Source organism: Alnus glutinosa, chromosome 9, assembly GCF_958979055.1.
Source record: "Alnus glutinosa chromosome 9, dhAlnGlut1.1, whole genome shotgun sequence".
Lineage (NCBI taxonomy): Eukaryota > Viridiplantae > Streptophyta > Magnoliopsida > Fagales > Betulaceae > Alnus > Alnus glutinosa.
Window position 1 is genome coordinate 13,079,945 of NC_084894.1, and position 23,319 is coordinate 13,103,263.

General features: G+C 34.7%; 2 protein-coding genes across 2 annotated transcripts in view; one reads left to right on the plus strand and one right to left on the minus strand.

The window, feature by feature from the left end:
• The first annotated feature begins 15,574 nt into the window (after positions 1 to 15,574).
• Positions 15,575 to 17,275, plus strand: LOC133878551 (uncharacterized). The gene is made up of 2 exons (XM_062317111.1): positions 15,575 to 15,875; positions 16,048 to 17,275. The coding sequence occupies exons 1-2, from the start codon at positions 15,828 to 15,830 to the stop codon at positions 16,735 to 16,737; spliced, it is 738 nt and encodes a 245-aa protein (XP_062173095.1). The 5' UTR covers positions 15,575 to 15,827; the 3' UTR covers positions 16,738 to 17,275.
• A 3,413-nt stretch (positions 17,276 to 20,688) lies between these two features.
• LOC133878292 (DNA ligase 1) overlaps positions 20,689 to 23,319 on the minus strand; it is a 37,039-nt gene continuing 34,408 nt past the window's right edge. Inside the window, exons 15-17 of the mRNA XM_062316826.1 lie at positions 21,484 to 21,561; positions 21,309 to 21,386; positions 20,689 to 21,122 (exon numbers count right to left, since the gene is read on the minus strand). Of these exons, the coding sequence (XP_062172810.1) occupies positions 21,054 to 21,122; positions 21,309 to 21,386; positions 21,484 to 21,561 (225 nt within the window). The 3' untranslated portion in view covers positions 20,689 to 21,053. The remainder of the gene's footprint in view (positions 21,123 to 21,308; positions 21,387 to 21,483; positions 21,562 to 23,319) is intronic.

Here is a 23,319-nt window from a genome sequence, read left to right on the forward strand (position 1 = left end):
TCATGAATTGTTTTCTTTTCTCATTTGGTAGCGAAAATGTTGAGTCATGTGAGATTGTGGTGAGTTGTCAAGACCACAAATTCTCAATGCTAAATGGTTTCTTTCAATAATTCCAGAAATTCTTCATCGAACATGCTTGGCATAGTACTTTATAGACAGCATACAAAGTAAGAAACCGTGTGGGGGCCATTATTTGGAGTCTTCCTTTTTCTTTTTTTTCTTCTTCTTTTTATATTTTAATTACCTTGCATCATCAAAAAAATTATTATTATTATTATTATTATTATTATTATTATTATATCACATAAGCGAAAATCAAGCATACCCAACATTTCAGCTAGCTCAGATCCCGGAGGATCACGACAATTAACTAGCAATTTAAATAGTTATTGTGGGATAATTCATATGAAATTCAGCTGTTCAAAATTTATTCAACTATGGCTCCTGAATTTTTTACATGAAATCTCCGTCCGATACTGTGATGGACAACGATCTCACGTAGGGTTTTTTATACTAACAATTTGAACAATTAATTGCCGTAAAACGCCGTCCAATGGGAGACGGCCCGGATATCTGTGTGATGGACAAGTGTATCCAGCTTCACCTGCATTTTAAAAGGCCTGGATTTTTTGGCCATTCCCGTGAGCTCTTCGACATACGTCCCCACAACTCCAACTCCAACACCCAAACATCATTTTTGGTAAAGATACAGAAGAAACAGAGGGCCACGTGGCAAAATCCAACCAACTCTAACTACCAATCACAACCCTCACATGCAAAGGGGGGGGGAGAGTAACAGGACAAAAGGGGCCGTCATTGTATCTACTTGGAGACCCCAAAACCGCGTGAGATCACGGACTGTTTCGACCTTTGGATGAAATGTATTTTTTATATTTTTTTTTTTTTTAAAAAAAAAATAGTGATTTGAAGGATTTGAATAAGAATAATGCTACGTAATATATAAAGATTTCACAAATATTTTACCGACTCAATGTGACAAGATTTAATATTTATTAGATACTTTTATTTTGTAATAAGGGCTACTAGCCTTACCACATCAATTTTGTAAGATTTATAAGATGTTTGTACAGTATGTAGCATTACTTTTGATGAATTCAATTCAAATTTGGTAATAGTGATTAAATATTGAATGCACATGCCCAAACCAGAGTTCAAATAAACTGGAGAGGATCTAGTTAATTTTATTTAAGAGGTAAAATTACCCTTTCACATTTTTATGTACAATTTTGTCCCTCAAATAAAACTAACTGGATCCCTTCAGTTCATTTGGACCGGAGAGGATCCAAATGCACCCCAACCAACAATTGAGAAGTCGCATGTTTATTCTATCTTGAAAGAGTTGTACAGACCACATGTTTTAAGGTGCGTTTGAGATTGCAGTTTCGTAGACAAAAATTGTGATTTTAAACCAAATTGTAAAAAACAAAAACAAAAAACAAAATTTTCTGGGAATTACGTTTTTCAAAAATTGCAATTTGAAAATACAAAAAACAATTTTTTCATCTCAGGCAATGGGTATTTTTTTAAAAAAAAACGTAGAATTAATAAGGCTAATCTACTATTTTAAAGGTCAAACTGCATTTTTAAAAATCACTTTTTCAATTTGAACATTTTAAAATAGTTATTTTTAAAATTGCACTTTTTGAAATCGTAAACCCAAATAAACCCTAAATCAATTTAATATTATTTAGTAAACTGTTATATAACTATCATATAACTAGGATAATGTGGCAATAGCAATCGGCATTTAGTTTTTTTTATTAAAAAAAAAAAAGCAAAAACAAAACAAAACAAATTTTAATATAATAGTTGATTTTTTGTATACATCAAGTGAGCCATGCCACCCCCTTGGTCGAACCACCCCCAAAAAGAAAATGGGTGTGGCCAAAGCTACTCCCAAGACCCATTTGGCGTGTGGGTAGTTTGGCCACCACCAAGTGCCAAACCCCTATTTATTTATTTATTTATTTTCTTTGGTACCTCCAAGGGCCAAACATTATTTCTCTTATGCTAGGATACATGGGTGGTTTGGCCCTTGGGGGTGGCCGCTTGGGGGTTGTTATATATATATATATATATATATATATATATATATATATATATATATATATATATATATATATATATATATATATATATATATTATAATAAAATAAAGAAAAAAAATAGTGGTTTTGACCTGGTTTGACCCTTGGGGTGGTTTGCCCAGCCTCAGACTGGTGGTGGGGGTGGCCTTAACGATTTTTCATTTTTTTATTTTTTATTTTTAAAAAAAAAAAAAAAAAATGTGGCGATTTAACTGATGTTAATGTGGCATACCATTAGTTTTTTAACTTGCGGTGGTACCAATCCACTCTTTTCTAAAATTTCAGGTACCATCTATAATACGAATTGAATCACATGATGCAAAAAACAAAAACTTTAAGCCACATGTACCAAAAGAAATGTGTTTGACCCTAAAAAGAATCGATGCAATTCTTAAAATGGGAATGTTGGCAGAGGATCATTTAGGAAAATAATGTAGATAAAGAAATGAAAAAATATATTAAACTAAAACTTAGAGAGGATTGCTCGGCTTGGGATTCCAAAGATCCTACATACAATGATATGATTTGAGATGGAATTGACGACCCACCTAAAGAGTAAAGAGGCCCCAACCTCAATCTCAATCTCAATCTCAATCTCAATCTCACCCTATTATTCTATTTTTCTCGTTTTAGTTTTACTTGTGTTGGTGGAGCCCACGCGGTTTAAACAAAGTTGTCATCCATTGATTTTTCTCGTTTCCGCCGACAACAATTAGCCGTTAGGACCCCACCCTTTTGTTTGTTTTGTAACTCATCCAATTCAAACTCAATCTACCTATATTCCAACTTGACGTAACCCCAACTATATAATAAACAACAGAAATTTTTTACCAATTAATTTGTTGAAATTTTTTTACAATTTACATATAAAATTAATATGTATTTTTTAAATATATGATAAGAACATTTTTTTTTTTTTTTTTATTAATGCTATTAAGAAAGCATGTAAGAAGCATGTGCTATTTAAATAACATGTGCTTATCACATGTCAAGAGACACGTCCTTTTTATATCCTATAATAAAAACTATCTTTCCACCGTAGAATGCTTAAAGAATCAAAATTACTTTTATTTTATTTTAAATTAAGATTTCGAGAATCTTCTCTTTTTTTGTTTCTGCTAACTTGTACAGTAGTAGCTATCTTCTTATATTCGATATAAATTTTATACAATCCACATAAAAAATTGACATGTATTTCTTGACATGTGTTGTTTTAATAGTATATACTTCTCACATACTTTTTTTAATAGTATTAATAAAAATAACATATTTTTTTCACATGTTTAAATGACACGTGTCATTTTTATATGTAAGTCATATGAAATGTCCTACAAACCGGTTTATAAAAAATTTCTGTCTTAAATTTTTTATATATTGGGTTGCATTCAGTCTATCTATATATCATTTGAGTATATGAGAAATATATATATTTTTTTATTAGTACTATTAAAAAATTATGCGATAAGTACTTGTAAAAGTTTTTAAAAACTAAGTTGTAAAAATTTTATATATATATATATATATATATTTGCCTTACGATTTATAAGTTTAAGTTGATAGTAAATATTATTTCTGACATAGTTTCTTGAGTAGGTTTTAGGCTTAATTTGTTGATGTGTTCTCGGATTGTCCAAACGCCATCCCAATTGATAAGATGTGATTAAAAGCCTACCTTCACACTCCAAATAGACAAAGGGGAGGATGATTTTGACGTCTTGTTAAGTCTGCCTACGGTTTCGTTTATTAGAATTCTTGTTTTCTTTTTTTTCTTTTGTTTTTTAAATAAAAATATTAACAAATAATCCAAAAATAAAAATAAAAACTTACAAAAAAAAAAAAAATAAATTGTATTTTCACTTAACTCTCCTCGGCTAAGATTTTCTATTAAATTCGACGGAAAATGAGACACGTATAGTGCACGTAACATGGGGTTGTTCAAAATCTTGGTTTGGTTAAGTCTGATTTTAGCGGTCGATGTGATAGTTCTAGATCTAGGTTTTTATCTAAAATGTCAGCAAAGGTATCAAATGTTGATTTTTAGCAATGTTGGCTCTTATATATCCGTAGTTAGGATTCGTCATTTTTTCGTGGTCGTACCCCCTCATAGTAGTAGGTCTGATCAATGGTCCAAAACCTACTATGTTTATATATATATATATATATATATGATACTAAAATATTATTATCATTTTGAGTTATGCGCATCACACTTGATTCATCTTTTGCTGGATTTAGCTAAAAAGCTTAATAAAGGAGGCTAAGTAATTTAGGAGGACATTAAAACTTATTAAAGTTTGAGGGTATGTTACAAATTAGATGGTAATCTAAAAAGGGGAAGTGTAAGTGTAAGTGTAGTTTCTATGTGATTAATCAATAAGCATCTTTGCATGAAAAAGTATAGGAGTAAAAAAAAAAAAAGCACACACACAAAGGGACCTAGGTTAGACGGGTATTTCTTTACTATATTATTGCCTTTGATAGATATGATTCCCATAACCGTCCCAAAAGCAAGTCGTTAATTCCTTTCAAGAACCCTGTTTTTCTTTACCGACCTCATTGTAACTTTAGAATGCTTTTGAGGCAAAAAGACCTATATAGTTAAGTCTCTTTGCAAGGAAAGGAAACCACTTTCGTAGCAACCCTAAACTTTGAGCAAAACCATTGCTAGCTTAATTAAGGGCTAAAAAAACAAAATAAATTGATAAATTATCACTCTCATTTCACACCAATTGACGTTGGGTATTTTAACCTTGCCTCTTCCACTCCGGACCAAAGCTTTGAAGAATTTTGAGAAGAAGAGGCCAGCTGGCTGACAAAGAAAGAAAAAAATCGTTTCGTCATCGTCCTTTTCCCGCTTTCACCTTCGATTGCGAAGGGATTTAAGGCCAGCTCTCCTCGATTTGGTGCCACTCTCACGGCCCCGCCTTCTCCATCAATATTGTGCTCTTTTTATACATGGTTCGAAGTAGTTGGTTTGCTTGGACTAACTAGGCAACAGACTCTTACTCCTACCTAGTCAAATGAAGGTGATAAATAAGTATCAAGAGTATTAATTACTAGCGATTGTGAGACATTTTGATGCCGAAATTGATGAGTGAAGCAGCAAACATGTCCTCAATCACGTGTAGATAGAGTTGTTTGTAATGAAGATCTTTTCCATACCTGAAAACCCACTCACTACAGAACTTACATTTTGGGGACAAATTGCTGAAAAGAGCACCTAAATATTCAAAGCCGTATTCATACACTTGTTTTTGGTAATTCGGACATTGCATGCATAGTGGAGCCTTTGTAGGCTTACAAAGCATTGTGCTCTCCATGTTCCCAACCAGATCATAGTCTCTGGTGCATGTTTTGATTGAGAAGGCATCAAAGATACGATAATGTGGGGTCCAACTGTAAGAATGATACAAAGGGGTCCTACCAAAAGCTTATGATGAAGCTAGCTGATGCCTGCACCACAGTGCATACTGAGGAATTTTTTTTATTTTTATGTATTTGTATACACTTATTATAGTGTAATAATGTTGGTAAAAGTGCTCTTGCAATGATATTGTCTTGTCTCCTCTTTTTGAATGTAAGGATGGCTTTTGTAAGATTACTACATTAGATGTCTTTCTAGGAATTTAAGTATTATAACTTAAGTATCATTATTATCATTATCATTCTTCAAAAACACGCCGGAAACAAACTAATATTTTGATATTGAAGATAGTGGACGTTGGAGGGCAAAAATAAAACACATACGATGATTCCATATTCTTTTTTCCCAATTTCTTTGGATAAAAAATTATGTAGCATCATAAATTTATCTATCAAAAAGATTGTCTTATTTAGGATTAAGATCTTCTAATTATTTTAAGATAACTATATCGCGGCGTTCTTAAAACCCTAACTATTACTCTAAAATTTTTCAGGATAACTTTACGGTGGAGTTCTCAACATTTTAACTATTACCCCAAATGTTTTTTTTTTTTTTAAATGAGAAAGTACATTTAGTTCTCTCAAACCCTCAAACTTACACTTAATTTCTAATCACCTCTTAAACTTTAAAAAATAGATACTTTCAATTTACCCCAGTTGTTAGCATTTTTCCGTTAACTTGGACGAAAAGTGAGTCATGTGACTCAAATTATCTATTATACCCCTATAAATAATTTTTTTTTTTTTTTTAAACGTTAGAACATACGAAAAATATATTATATTTTTCGTATATTCCATATTTGTTTGATATTGTAATATTCTCTATTTACGGGTTAATTGATTTGATTACCATCTTTTGTGTTTACTCTAAACTTTATAAATAGAGACATTTGTCTTGTAGACAAACAAGTCAATGAGCACAGTGTAGTCCTTAGGGCTAAATCATAGTGGTAGACGTAGGTGTCTAAAACCAAATCACTCGTAATTCCTTATGTTCTTTTCTCTCTTTTGTTTCCACATTTATTATTCTATTTTAGTTTTCTTCATGGTATCAGAGCCACCGTTATTCTGGTGCCTCTCTTAAAATCTCCATATCTTGTTCGTGCAGCTTCTCTTTGAGCATCTCTTTTTGGTGTTTTTCACTGTGACAATAGTACACCAGACGCTTCGTTGAGCTTGTTTTGCGCGTAACAGGAATTTTGAGTCCATCCGCTACCACACGCACCGCCACTATTTATTGTCCACTCCATCATGCGTCCACGTGCCACCTATTTTTGCCAAACTGATTCTCAAAATCGGCAAATCAACCTCAGATAGGCATTTTTATGAAACAATAGTCTCCAATAGACGTCCCACATGCCTCCACGCGCCACCAACAAGTCCAATTTTTCGCTGCCGCGCGCCGTCACTCTCTCCAGCGTGTGATATCCATACGCGCCACACCAAATCTGCAGTAGCTGCATCACACTAGATCTCTGCCTCGGCTGTACGTGACCTCGTGCAACACCATATTATTCCCCATGGGTGCATGGTTGCTTGAGTGTGCTTTGTCCCACTAGATTTTCCGCAGGTTTTATTTTATTTTATTTTTAATATTTTTCTTTTCAAAAAAAAAAAAAAGAAAGAAGAAAGAAAGGAAGAAAGAAAAGAAAATGAAAGAAAAAGAAATCCCCTCTTTTAGATTTTTGGCCCTATTTTATTATGATCTGGGGCTTAATTTATTGGTGAATCTTGGCACAATGTGGTTTGGCCCTTCACAGGATTAACGGCTAGTTTCTGTACTCCGACCATCATTGTAAGTTGCAATTTTATAACACCCCTAATTTTAAGACATAAAATATAATGTCTTAAAATAGGATTTAAGACATAATAATAAGGAAGAAGAATAAATATGAATATTTATGAAAATAAATATTCATTAATTAAGATGTGTTTATTGTTTCAATTTGATAAAAAGTTCAAATGGACCTTAAACTTTGGAACGTCAGAAATAGGGTCAAACAAACTTCATTTTAGTTAATTCAAAAACCAGAAAACTCTATTCGAAGTCCTCTATCTATCTTTCGAATTTTATAATTTTTGGACTCCGTTTACAGCCCGAAAACACCCGTGAAAAATACTACTCCTGATTTGGACGAAAATTAATATCTAACATTAGTGGGCCCATTTTAGTTCTTCATGAACCCAGCACAGCCAACGTCCATCTCTACACTTTAAAGAACCAGCCCACACATTCAAAAGGAAAAGAGAACCAGTTCACACGTTCAATAGAGGATAAATTCGTCAAAATAGAATTGAGTTAGAAACTAAGTGTTAGTTTGTTAAAGATAAGAGATTTTTATAAGGCTTTAATGGTTGCTGGACGCCTGGACCAATCACAGAACACCAATGCCCACGTCTTCTACTTGCTGCCCAAGAAGATGCTTCAGCCATTAGATCAAAATTCATCCATCCAAGCCACTCGAAATCCCTATAAATTAAGGAGAGCACATCTACGTTATTTCACGCTCATCTTCTTCTTCTTGTCTTTGATTTATGTTTCTCTCCCAAAACAGAAGCTCTCTTCCTTTTTTTTTTAAATTGCAGAAACCTTCCTTTCCCCCATCACACGGCCAACAAACCCCCAAAGAACTCCCCCTTCTCATGCCCATTAAAACATAAAATGTAGAGAAAAAGCTCTCAAAACTCTCTCTCTCTCTCTCTCTCCTTCCCGATCACAGCAGCTTTAAGCTCTCTCTGAATCTCTCTCACCTGAACGTTTGTATATGAAACACTTTCTGGTGCAAAAAAGAATGGTGAGTATTCTTACTTACTAAGGATGATTGTTGTGTATTTTAAAAGTACTTGCAAGTGCATGAATCATTTGCAATATAGTGTTTTACAAGTGCGAGGTCGATCCCACAAAGAAATGGTAAAAAAATCAGAGTTTTATTTACTAACCTTATTTTAACCTAGTTCCAAATGTTGAGGTTCAAACATGCAAAATAACACTAAGTTAAAGATGATGAAAAAAAACATATAAAAAGAACTAAGGCTTAAGAATCCACCAAACCAAATCCAACAACACATACTCTTGTTTTCTATTTAAACACCTAAAGAACATTTAAGCTTAACTTGTCATTTAAGTTCTTGACCACATATGTTAGAACCATTTAATAAATTCAACTCAAAGATAAATCACAAAGAATACCTATTTGAAATCAAATCATTCATTGTATCCATTCAAAGAACAAATCACAATGGATATCCTCTTTCAAATCAATAAATCAATGTATCCATCGGTTGAAACACATTAAATGTCCTACTTCTTCAACTAAACACATTCATTCCAAAAGATAAAGCATTAAAGTGAATAGAACTTGAATAACATATTAATAGAACATCAAATGTACAAGCAACATAACAAGAGTGTGAGTGTTATCAATGGTAAGGTTTCATCATCAACCTTGGTTGAGAGTTCTAGCCTCCCATGACTAAAAACACAACAAAAGCTTTAAGAAATAACATAAACTCAAAGAAGACTTAAAGAAAAGAGTTACAAAATGTAAAGAGTTTCTTAATCTAAGCTATTACAGAAGAGAAAATAGCCTAAGACTACTGCCCAATTCGTTAGGTTTCAAAGGAGAGAATGCTATGGCTTTATAGAAGAGCATTAGGGTTTGAAGGCCATGTAGAAAGACTCATCTACCCCCCTCTAGGGTTCATCTCTTGCAAGAGACAACCAAAATCACAAAACCGGCATGCTCTGCTGCGAAAATCAAAGGGAGAAGTGTTTTTGTCAAAAGAAATGGTCTGATTGGAGTTCTGGTATAAGTCTACATTTTTGCCAGTTCTGCAGGGTGCGCTCGAGCCCAACAAGTCTGCGCTCGAGCTCACTCAGGCTTGAATGACTTCCTTGCTCGCATCATGGTGCTCTGATGGCTACTGGTAGGCAAGTGCGCTCGAGCCCAATAGGGCTATGCTCGAGCTCACGTGACAGAAAGGCTCTTTTGTGGCGCATTGTTGCGGGCTAATGGCATACTATGGGTGTGTGCGCTCGAGCACAGCCATTGCCTTAAAATTCGAATTTCCAGCTTTCTGTGCAATTTTGCCTCAAAACCTCCATTTTTCACTTAATGACTTGCAAAATGCTAAAACATCAAAACTACAAAATATATCAGAAAATAACAAAGCTAAAGGCCTAACAAGTGCAAATTAAGGAGTCTAAATATACAATATTTGGCACTCATCAATGATACGTGGTTGCTTTCTATAGCGTAGTGATTTATGTTTTATTTACTTGTATACAAGTTGTTTGGCATTTGACATGAGTTGTGTGTAACATGTTTTGTTTGGAGTATTGTGTATGTTACGGTTTTGCATATTGTATTGTCATACATATTTAATTGTTATGAATTAGGAACTTGTTAATAAGAAAGACCAAGGGTTAACATCCTAAGGCAAAGACTGCGTATTAAAGTCCCAAGGCACCAATCAATCAACTAGACCAAGGGTTAACGTCCTGAGCGTTAAATCTCAAGGCACCAATTGCTAATAATAGGATAAGACCGGTTTGGTTAGAGACCTACTACACCTAAATAGCTCTATCTATGGTAAGACTAGAGATGGTAAAAGACCCACGACACTGATAAGACCTTATCATGTGTTAAAGTCTCACGGCATCACTCAATCCATCTATTTATGGTGAGACCAGAGATGGTAAAAGACCCACGGCACTGATAAAACCGTATCATTTCTTAAAGTCTCACGGCATCTATCAATCCATCTATCTATGGTAAGACCAGCTGAGATGGTAAAAAACTCACGGCATTGATAGGAACATATCATGTGTTAAAGTCTCACGGCATCTATCTATCCATCTACACTAATAAATGAGATTGTGCTTATAAAACGATTTATGAGATTGTATGTAGGTAATACAATTGTCATCATTTGATTGTATAGTGTACTTTTAAATAGAGTAGTATTTCTTATGTTATTGAGAGCTGTTGACTCACACAAATACAGTATGGGATTGTGGTGTTAACCACAATCACATGCAAGTTTATGCAGGTCCAAACGAATGATGGAACATCTAGAATTATTGTGTTAATTTTATTTGAGACTTGTTATATTGATATGTAATATTTAATAGGTTGGATAAAACAATGATTTTATTATTGGTGCCGCATGTGGTACATATGTTATTGTTTTGAGTGTATTTATTATATTACAACACATGGTTTGTATTTTAATATAATGAGGTAATTCAATCAGTTCTGTTATGTTATGTTCCCTAATTGTTAAGAAAAAAAAAATATTCCGTTGTCAATTCTTAACTCTGATGATATCGTAATGTCACATGGAAATCGAAATTTTCACTTACGCCTTTTTGTAAAAAGCAAGGCTTTACAGGTTTGGCCTCTCATGGAATTATTTTAACGAATAGTCTCTATTCTCTGGTCATCTCTTTCAGCCTTTCTCACTGTTCATTGGCGAATCTTAGCACAATGTGGTTTGGTCCTTCACAGGATTTATAGCTAACTTCTGTTCTCCAACCATCATTGTCAGTTGCAACTTGGCCCCTCACGAGATTCTTTTAATAGATAGTCTCCGTTCTCCAGCCGTCACTTTCAGTCTTTCTCGCTAGTACCGTTTTGATCCAACCATCGACTTCGGCTGTATTTAAATTTGTTTTCTATTTTCAAACTCAAGCTTTCAAAATCTTTCACCTTGAGTTTGAGGGGGAATGTTAGAATATATGGAAAATATATATAATATATTTTTCTTATATTCCATATTTGGTTGATATTATAATATTCTTTATTTATGGGTTAATTGTAATCAAATCATAGTGATTTGATTACCAAACTTTGTGTTTACTTTAAACCCTATAAATAGGGACATTTGTATTGTAGACAAACAAGTAAATTACCACAATGTAGTTCTTAGAGCTAATTTATAGCAGTGGACGTAGGTGTCTAAAACCGAACCACCCGTAATTTTTTGTGTTCTTTTCTCTCTCTTGTTTCCACATTTATTATTTTATTTTAGTTTTCTTCAAAAAAAAAAAAAAAAAAAGCCATGGAAGGAGAACCCACATGAGTCTATGTGGAATGAGACTCGCGGCCAAAGTCTGTCTCCATTACTAGAGTGAAGGAAGACATAATAAAATGAAAATATAAAAAGAATACCGAAATAAAATAAAATAAACATAAGGATTTACGTGGTTAGATCTATAACCTACATACATAGAATAAAACCCTAAATGCTACATTTTACTTTTATTCATTGATGTTTTTACAATTGATGAGACTCTTATTTGTAGGAGTATTGGAATATATAAGTACAGTAATCAAATAAATGTACCATCAAATCTGGTTACAATTAAATTGATTACCATCAAAATTTCTTGCTAAGGGCCAATAGGCAAAAAAAAAAAAAAAAAACCTTATAAAATATATGTAAAATCAAAACTAACAAAAAAAAAAAAAAAAGAAAGGATTGAGTCATGGTTGTATCAACTGCATGTCGTACGTGTATGTGTATATGGGTGAAGCGCACCTCAAAATCCTCAGAAAAAGGGTTTGTTGAAGCTCCTCCTCCTCCTCTGCTCAGCTTGATGCTTCAATTTGCCGCTTCCCATGCATGCTAAATAATGGTAGGGGTAGGGCATCCGCATCACACGGAGATATGCAGCTTCCAGCTTAGTAGTTAGTAGTGTAGGAAAAAGGAATAAAAACGCACCTCGGATGGGACGCAATGGCCCGCCATTCGGATTATTACTTTGGATTTTTCGCTGCCCTTTTTCGTTAGTAGATTAATTAATTTTATATATATCTTATTAATTGATTAATAAATTAACCAATAAAACAACAGATCCTCATTATTCAAACAAATCATAAATGTAGCGGCATCCACACCGTACACCTGTCTCTCCTCATAAAGCATATATATATATATATATATATATATATATATATATATATATATATATATATATGCAAATTTTTAGAATTTAGTCAAATGGAAGGGTTCTCCTGTTTGGCTGTTTCCCTGAAGCACGACTTTATTGTTCAAAAGGGGTCCATCAACTTTCTTTGGGCAAATACAGGTGGGAAAGTTTGGTTACCAGCTCCTTTTTCTGACCCAAACGAACACTCTCTCTCTCTCTCTCTCCTTCTAGTTCTTCGAGAGAGAGAGAGAGAGAGAAATATGAAATATCTCTCTAAGTCTAGGTTAATGTAGGGTGGTTCTATTGCAAGTCTATGATGGGGGCATGAGGTGCACATGCAGGCGCTCCTCAAGTCAAAAATGAGAAGCTTATTTATCATTCGGTCTTCATATATTTTTGGTTCGTCAAAGAAGACATGCTCTATATTGTTGAAAAGTTCCCTACATTTTCCACCACTTGTATGACTTCATTTCAACCAAACTTAAATGTGCATATCCAGCTTCGTCTTTGACACAACCTTTTAGTTTTTTTGTTTTATATATGGACAAATTTTAATTAAAATATAATTTTTATTATTATTATTTTTTTTTTAATAATTAAGTGCATGCTTGCATTTTCTGCATGTTCTTATATACCGATCCATCCCTACATTCTATGTTACATTAATTAATATTAGTGAAAATAATTTAGATAGATATAGTACTACTTTTCGATCTGTTAACTTCAAATTTTGAAACAAATCATATATGGTGATCTAAAAATATTGAACTTTGGCCAAGTAAATCAAATGTTCCATCTACCAATAAATTAAACTTACTATTTCGGTGGGATGATATATATAGAGAGGAAAGAAAGTAATAATCTCGTGCAGTAATTGGTCAATCTCGTGGAGTACAGTTAGTCCCATGTCCCATTTAATACATAATAATCTATAATTTTTTTTAAAAAAAAAAATCCATTTTAGAGATATATATATATATATATACAAAAAAAATAAAAAAAAAAAAATAAAAAAAAAAATTAATAATAATAACACTCTTCATACTGTATTATTTTTTGGTGGGGCCGAGTGTGGAAAAATAAAAAATGGAAATGGTTTGATTATTAGAAAATATTGGCCTCCTAAAGCTGGAGAGGGAGAAGATTTAATTGGCTGTCAAGTTGAGGGAATTATTCAACGGAGCAAAGAAAATACGTGAAACACGAGAGGACCGTTAAGTGTAGATGATTCAATTTTTTAAGCTGAGAAAACAAAAATTCTCTCGAAATTCTAAGTAAAAGTTAAAAGGATTCTACCTAATATTAGGTCCAAATTATTTTGACACGACTTCATATTTTAATTAAACAATTTAAAACTACTAGTCCATATCTTCCACATCATTCAAAGCAAACTTCAGACATAACCCATTCACCCTTTCGTTTGCAGCTAGCAGCTAGCTCGATCTAGGTGGTAGAATAGCAGCATATAAAATTCATAAACTTTTTGGGATAGGAATTGAATTGTTAGTAATTTAAACAGTTAATGCGGGAAAGTCTATATAAGATTCATATGTCTGGCCAATTAAATTTTGAATTACCCGGTTACTTTTTCGGACAAATAGGTCTCATATGAGTTCTCTCACATTAATAGTCTGAATTGCTACCAACAACTTAGATAACTAATCGTCTTGGATCCTTATCCAAACTTCTTTGCCTTAGAGAGAGTAAAATTTGGTACTTTAAAGTGGCATTTACAATCTTATCGTAATTAAAAATTCGGATCATGGCAAATGGTACAAAAGTAATGATATTTAATAGGCTATTATACGACTGTCATATAAATGAGATGATATGATAATAAAAATCAGTCTTTTGAATTAATACTTATCTGATACTAAATATCATTAGTGATGTATAAATCTTTGAAGGGCTTCTTTTTGTTTTCCATAAAATAATAATAATAATAATAATAAAAAAGTAAACAGACAAAATAAAAATCATAGAAGAAGGAAAAATCAAAGTGAATCATTCAAATTCAATCAATTACAGAGAGAAAATTTAAACAAGAAAACCTTATTTGGATTTATTGGGAAAGGCAGCCCACGTGTGAGAAAAATCAACGAATCGACTCGGTAAAAAGAAAAAAAAAATGATAATAATAATAATAATAAAAAAAAAAAAAAAAAAAAAAAAAAGAAGGCAACTCTAATATGTGCATATTAAGACTTTGAGAAGATACGAGGATGCTGCCTGGAACTAGGTGCGAGTGGACAAATTGTTAATATTATTAAATTTTTTTTTTAAAAAAAAAAAGGTAAATAAATTAATTTTATAGAGGATATAATCTTTTTTTAAAAAAAAAAAAAAAAAAATTCGGAGCTAAAAATAATAATTTTAAAAAATTTATTTCCTAAATTTTGCCTGTAGAACCTTTTAGTAATTTTGTTTTTTAGATTGCTAACAATTTAGACATCAAATATAAAAAAAAAACCCTAATAAAATAAAAATGTTCTAACAAGTATCAGGCAATCCATTCACTTGTTAAAATAGGTGGAGTTCATAAAAATTCTCGCATACTTGCTTGAAATCTGAAATCTACTCCCATGTTACATAACCCTTGGCTGGCATATATAGAAGATCTCATTTATGCTAGAAATCGTTTCGATAGGAGTAGATATAAAGGGCTCATAAGTCTACTGAATAGAGAAATTGTAGCATTTTCAAGCCTCAAAAATTATAAAAAGAAAAAGAAAAATGATCGATCGATCATCTTATGAAAGTGAAATGACATGGTCGTATTGACTGAAAATTAGAACTAAAAAAAGTTGGAAGGAAAAAGAAGAAGAAGAAGAAGAAAAAGGGCCAAGTCTCAGGATGGATGTTTACTCCCAACTCTTTGTGCAATTTACAGATCGAGCATTAAACATGCTCCACCTCTACTTAAAGTAGAAATATCTAATTAGAGAGGGGGAAAAAAAATCATATTATTTATTAATTTGTAAGAAAAGCAAAGCTATGAGTATCTTTATAGGGTAAAGGGTGAGACATAAGGAAACTGGTTCCTTACTCCCGCTTTTACCGCCGATATACGATTCGATTCCCCGCGCTAGTAAAAAACACAACACGAGAGAGAGAGAGAGAGAGAGAGAGGCAGAGCATAGCATATAGGAATCGGTTTACTAGGCTTTTGGCATTTTGCGCTTTTGTCCAACCCCTTAGTGAGAAAAAGCAAGAGAACGAGCTAGAACAGTGACAACCAAGTGGTTGTTATAAGAACCAGAAGGAGCACTCAAAAACCCCACCTCCCCTGCCCCCTCCCCCAGGTCGTCTCCGAGATTTATGCTTTGTTTCGGTTTTTCAGTCTAATCATATAGGAACATCACATGGACAGCCAGCGCAGTCCTCATCTTAGCTGGGTTTACTACTGCAAGGTAAAAAGCTTTCTTCTTTATAATTGTGATTCATTTTTTCTTTTTCTTTTTCTTTTTTTTTGAAGAAGAAGAATTAATTGACTGGATTTTAATGGGGTTTTGTTGTTTTTCTCTTTCACAATGCCATTTGAGAGCTAATTCTTGATGGGTGTTGTCTATTTTGATCGTACAGGCCATGGAAGAGCTGAGAAGTTCCCTTTTGTGCACTTCTTTGGAGCTTGAGCAAACGAGGTTGGCAGTTCAAGAGGAGCTTAGGAAGAGAGATGACCAATTACTTCATCTCAAAGATCTGCTTAGCAAATCCATGAGAGAAAGAGATGAAGCGCAAGAGAAATGTCAAAGGCTCTTCCTTGAGAAGATCCTACTTCAACATCAACAACAGCAGCAGCAGCAACAGACGGGTCCTCTTTCAGGAATTTCCAGCATTGAAGATGAACCCAGAAGAGGAATTGACTCCAACAATGGCTTCTCATCGTCAGATTGTGAGGAGAGCATTGTTTCTTCTCCGATTGTTGACCCCATTCCACCACCCCAATTGCCTCCTCCGCCACCAGAGCTAGTGCCTGAGAAGCCATTGCCTGAAAAAGGTAAGCTTTTACAGGCAGTGATGCAAGCAGGTCCACTTCTTCAGACGCTCCTTCTGGCCGGACCACTTCCCCAGTGGAGACATCCGCCACCACCACTCGAGTCCTTTGAGATTCCACCTGTCACCATTCCTTCACCACCACCACCACAACTACTCCGGCAAGACATTATTGGTTGCAGCACCCCCATCAACTGCGGGATCAATAGAAAAAGGGTTCTTTGCGACGGCTCTGATTCTCCTACAGAGACCAAGTATCAAAGGCTTGTTCTCCAATGACTACCATTTCAGAGTACTCCCCAATATTTTTATTAATCATTATGTTTGGAATTTAATACTAGTATAGGATCTAGCAGTTGTACAGAGGGTTGTTCTAGAAAAGAAGCCATCCCAAGTTTTAACTCACTGGAGAAGAAAGAAAAAGAGCTTGCTCTAGGCTGCTTTCCGCCTGTTTTGGGTGGAGATTTTTCTCTCTTTTTTTCTTCACATTTTTAGTTTTGCCCATGATGTGAAAGGGGTTTGATTTGTCTAAAAACTGTTGTGTGATGTGAACCGTTAACTTTGGTAGTAGCTCAGTGTGTGTGTGTGTGAGTGTGTGTGAGAGACAGCAAGAGAGAGGGATTACATCAAACATTATTAAGATGATGGGTGTGGAGTTGTTAGGGTTGGGAGGGTTGGGATTGGTGTGGCCAACAACCAGAAGGTCTTTGGAGCCCTGCCTGTCGGGATGAGTGGATCCCACAAATCCTGAAATCAGAATCAAGATCTACTACTGGTGTGATGTATGATTATATTAATTCAAGTATTGGTTATTCAACTCTAAAATCTCTTCTTGTTTCTGGAAACCAGTTTCCCTGGCTCTTCCCTACTCTACTAATTAAGTACTAACTAACCCTTGCCAAAGCAAATGAAGGCTCATATACTCCAATATCGCTTGCTCCATTTATAAATCATCCCCTGACTCTACATGTACAAAAATTCATTTGTTGTACAGGGCAGCTTCAACCATTCAAAACGATATTTGTTAATGCTTTTTAGATGGTATTTTTTTTTTTTTTTTAACTTTTTGGTTGTTATATGATACAAAGAAAAAAGAAAGTTTGAATGTTAATTATTTTGCTAAAAAGCAAAAAATGGTCCAAAAGGCATTAACAAATGTGCCTATTCACTAAACATGACTAAACTAAAATGAGAATAACTTCAATAGAGACATGGCATAAATCAAATATTTTGTGCCTTCTAATGACAGAATGACACATCAAAATGTAACACCAAACATATATATATATATATATATATTATTTTGTATTCTCAGGTCAATTTACCTTCGGATTTTTCTAACTTTTTAATTAGAGGTGGATTGCATGCTACCTCTGAAACTGAAAGAATGCGATTCGTTTGGCAATGAAGAAGAATATTGATTTTTTTTCGTACTTTTTTTAAAAACAACTCAAATTTTATTCAACTTTTTTAAATTTTATCTCATAAAGTTAAATTTCAAAATTCGCGCAATAAATAACATGCCTCCATGATAAAAATACCAAATTTTCCGCTATTTTAACAACTCATCACAAAATGCCTATAACCCATTCAACACAATCGAAAGCTTTCCTCCGCCACCGCAATTATGCCAGAAAATAGTTCTGGGATTTCTTCTTCGTTCACATTTCCAAAACAAACAGCAAACCCAGAAGATTTTACACGGTAATAACCAAAACCTATTAGCCAAACAAGAAGGTATTAAAGTTTTGAAGGAAGTTATTCTCATAGTTTTCTCGTCGTTCCCGCAAACGGAGCTTAACGCACCATTTTGTCTAGGATGCAGAGAACAAAAGCACCAGAGCTTGGGATCTTTTTCTGGGTTACCATTCAAGTTTGGCTACTGGGTTTTGGTTATTGCTGTGTAAAAATTTTTGGGTTTGCTCTCTATTTTCGAAATGCAAGAAGAAGGGGGGGGGGGGTCATCCCAAATCCATTGGATTTGTAAAATTGCGACCAAAGCCTCCAGTTCTTCGTATGGTCATCCCAAATTCAATTTTTAAGCATCACTTAAATCCTCAGGTTCCACTGCTGTCCTACTTACAGATTTGTCATGTGAAAACCTTGATTCTCACTACTACGGTGGTCTCTTATGAGACTTCCTTGCCCTTCAAAACGCACATTCATCACCCAAAAGTTATAAGTCATTTGTATGTGCGGATGGGGAGTGGGCGGTGATCGACTTTCGATTGTGATTGTCTTGAACGGGGAATAGGGATGAGTTGAATTACTGAAAAAATTGGTGTTTTTGTATTTTATCATATTCGTGTCATTATTTTATTGGAAGGTATAAAATAAATAAATACCTAATTTATGCAAGAAAATTGAACCATGTGGGGCAAGGAAAACCAAGCATCATTTGCAAATAACATGTTCGTTTGATGAATTTTTCATTTTGGAAAAGAATTCGCAGTTGCACACAGATACACAATGGCCACAAGAATATCACAAAAGAACATAAATCAAGCACCCTCATTTGGCATTTGGCCAAGGGTTTGGCCGAATCACTCCTTTTCACCTTTTTTTTTTTTTTCTTTTAAATAAGAAAAAAAAAAAAATATATATATATATATATATATATATATATATATATATTTTATTATGGGTGACACGTCACACATGTGGTTATGTAGTTAGATCTGACATGTCACACTAACGGAATCCATAAAATAAAATAAAAAAATAATAATAATAATAATAATAATAATAATAATATAGTGATTTGTTACTTTTGCGTACCTCAATGAGCTCTCAAAATATTTTTATACTACTTTGAGCTTATTGCAAATAAGTATAAGGGTTGATTAGAACTGTCACAGACATGAACATAGAACGTCATTTAAAATAAAAAATAAAAGAAACCCTATTTGTCACCCCTCCCTCTCTCTCCTTCACCTCACACTGCTTAGTGATTACATGAGTTACAACTACCTCATGCAATCATTCTCATTGCCCCTCCTTGTTGCCGACCACATTTTTTTTTTCTTTTTCTTTTTTCTCTATGGAGGGAATATTGAAAATCCGATTGGTGGATATGGTGTTTGGATACTCGGAAAAGTTTGCCTAGAAAGTGAGCGAATGTTTAGGAAGCTGAATTGGTGACACCAACTTGTTGACCTCAAATCATAGGCGTATCAGATTTGATTATAATCTCTGTGCTCGTATGAGCTGTGTTTTATTTGGGTCATGAATGGCGTGGGAATCAAAAGGAGAGGGATGAAAATGGATGGAGAGAAAGTGAGAGGAGTTACGTAAGGTTGTTTCTTTCTTCTTCTTTTTGCCGACGTGACACGTTCGTGATCATTCAATCACAATGGACTGTCACAATTTTAAAAATTGCATCCCCTACAAATACTGGGGAGAGGATCTCCATCTAAATGATATACATCTTCCCACTTTCACACTGCACATACATACTATTTAATGTTATAGTCAAAATCATCATTAAATTTTGAATGAATTGCAATTAGATTTAGATAACGACAGTAGGTGTAACATTTCTCTACTCCAACTGCTTGAACCATAAAACCCGCTAGGAATGTTAGGCGCAAAACCCAAAAACAACGTGAACTGTGAGCTGTGAGCTGTCTGTTGAGTAGTCCACACGGCACAGAGGAATAAGTTTGTGTGGTTGGATCTGACCTCTTGAGTCTTGACCCAAGACCCCGACTCACAGAATTAGACAAGACCTTCCACCTCTCTGCATCATGTACCTGCCTAAGTTCTGGGAGTCTGACAATCTATCAAGGCCAGCCAGAAATTTTTTTATAAATGGCTCTCTCAAACATGACTCTTAGTCTTAACTGGACACAAGTTTCTAGACCAAACATTCTTTTTGACTCGTTCCTTGTTTTGCTCCACAACAAAGAGCTGGCAATCGTACAAATGCAGAGACCAACCCACTATATGCTCCAACTCTAAATGATTTACATTCTACGCTAAATCAAGTTTAAAATAAGATAAAGATAAATAGAAGCATACCATTAGCGACAAATATTTCAGATCCTTCTTCAATGAAAGGCTTCACTTAACAATCATACCATCTCATTGACCTTCCACTCAAACCAGCTATCCTTCCTAATGCGCGTAACATACGGTACCCCAACATGTCTGATCCAAGAGTCATCAGTTGCTGTAACTATTATCAGTTTAATAAAAACACACGGCGTATAGAAATTTACTCAAGGCAAATACCAAACATTTGTAATGTCTGAAATTTTATGCACAAACTGTGATTGTGTTACAGCAGATACAGGAAAAACTCTACATGACAGGCTATTAATTCTGTCACTGCAGGTAGGGAATTTTTTTTCAAGTATTCCCTAGGAAATCCAAATCAGAGGAAGTTTTTGGTGTAGATAATGTCATAACTCTTCTCTACTATGGATCCTACACCACATTAAAGGTGCCACATGTCCAAATATGGTGATTAGGCACTAAAAATATAGGTTGTATGTTTAGATGCCAAAAATTCACATTCGAGTATAACTCACATGGGCTGCAACTGCAGCCCAAAGCAGCTGACCTTTTACACCGAAAAACATCTCCACAAATCCTCAATCATCTTCATTATCACCTTGATCGTTTGGATGATTGTGCTTTTGAGCATTATACATCTCAGCCACCTAAAAATAAGAAATAAGAATTTACAAAAAAATTTAAAACGAAAAAAAAAAAAAATAGAGTTCAAACCAATAATTGGATCATTAATAATTCAGAATTTTCTTTCTTCTTCTTCTTCTTGTTTTTTTTCCTTGTTTATTCTGTAACCATATAATCAAATTATCAGATAAAGGATAATTGTTTTTCACCAGCTCAGATGAGGACGACTGCTCTGGAGTCTTATCTTCCCGGATACGAACCAGACGTGGAAATCGGAGAGAAATGCCCTTTTCAAAAAAAAACATGAAAATTAGATGAAGAAAAAAGCAGTTATCAGATTGCATTTATTAAGGATCATCTCAAAATCAAACAAATCCAATCAACCTTATCAGGATCCACTATGCCAATTGCAGCACGATAAACAGGGCTAATAGTCAAGTCCGCAGCTTTCACCTCCCAAACCTGGAAGACAATTACAAAATGATGCATGAAAAAGAGCTCCACTTTTGTAAGTGTACCACATTCATCTAAAAAGCTATTATTGGCGTAATTTTCTCCAGTTTTGGGCATTTTAAAAAACTCAATTTTTTTTTTTCACTATATTTTCTTTATCACCAGAGTTTCTCAGCAACAAAATGGCGGAAGATAAAAGCCAAAAAAAAAAAAAAAAACCCTTAACCCAACAGGATCAAGAATATAACAAACAAATTAAACTCCAAATTGTTGTTTTCAATTGAGGCCAACAACAGGTATCTGGGCAAAAATACTGTAGCTAACTGTTCAGTATGTATAAAGTACTCTATCCCAGACAATTACTACACATACACAAAGAAAAGAAAAGAAAAGAAAACAATTTGCATGTAGCCATGTATACATCCCCAGTGTTTCCAATATTGGTAAAGAAAGGTACAAAAGGCCAAGAGGAAGGTTATAAAATCTTTGTATTGTTCAGGGAAAGAAAGTTCCGCATGAAATCACAAGAAATGTAGCCCCACGTAGGATCCCACATCTACACCAAGCGAACACCAAGCTAACCAACATTACTTGGCCGTGGAAGCTGATACAAAGGGCACACATGAAGATCATGGGATACTCACGTATCCAACTGATCTTAAGCAACATGCAGGACTCTAAGAGACATGGGTCTCTAAGAGACAGGGGTAGTGGGTTTCTTCAACTACAGCAGTTGAGTTTAGAGTTATGGTTTATCCCTTTGTGTCCACATTATTCAACGTGGGTAGAGTCCATGTATAGGTAGTTGTTTGTCTATTACGTGGGTAGTTATATTTCTTAAGTTAGTATAAGACTAGGACTAGAAGTAAGGATTGATTATTGAATATTGTATTGACATTTGTCATTGTGGTTTGTATCCAGCCCAAATTGGATTCATTTGTGGTCTCTCCTACCTGAAAGGAGTTCATTATCTATCTATTTCTATTCAATTAGTCGTGGGTTCCTATCAACTTGGTATCAGAGCCGTTCCACCATTCACCGCCCAGTAAACCAGCATCGCCACCATGGCTACAGACGAAGAGCGAATCCACACCTTGGAAGCAGACATGCAAGACTTGAAAGGTGCACTTCTGACGCTGTCGGGAAGCCTCCAACGATTTGTAAAAGAGATGCACAATTTGGTGTAGATTTCATCGCCTAAGTCAACCCCACTCGTCCAACCCGTGACCCATTCTGTTGACCACCCACAACCAGTCCTACCACGGAAAACCCACAACCGACCCGCAGTCAACACAACAACTCCTACCCGCAACATCGACGAGGAACCCACCCCCCAAAACCCACACAACATCGCCATCTAGGGAACCACCTGCTCTCCGGATACCCATTGTGAGAATCAATCAAAACATCCCACACATCCCATCAACTTTGTAGTTTTAAGGACCCACGTTGACATAATTCTAGTTGACCTCCATACAACCAAACAAATCCCTCTTTCCCAGCATCTGGCAAACCTTGATGGACTTTCCTCTTCCAAGGAAACAATGAAGATGGAGTTGGAAGAGCACCCACCAAGTGCACGGCCACCGAGGAAGCAGATGAGGGGCGTAGCTCCATCAGAGAACATGGAGGAGATTGTGCAGTTACAGCAGCAGTCTCCCCACATGAACCTTGAGGAAAATGTTCTTCAAGGGGGGGCGAATAATGGAGTCCCAATTAGGACCCCATGTCTACACCAAGCGAACACCAAGCTAACCCACATTACTT

What these genes read in the sequence shown, in the direction of transcription:
- LOC133878551 (XM_062317111.1), top strand. Translation starts at nt 15,828, where the DNA reads ATGGACAGCCAGCGCAGTCCTCATCTTAGCTGGGTTTACTACTGCAAG. An exon ending in GCTGGGTTTACTACTGCAAG is followed by an intron (nt 15,876 to 16,047) that starts GTAAAAAGCTTT and finishes TTGATCGTACAG; the next exon opens with GCCATGGAAGAGCTGAGAAG.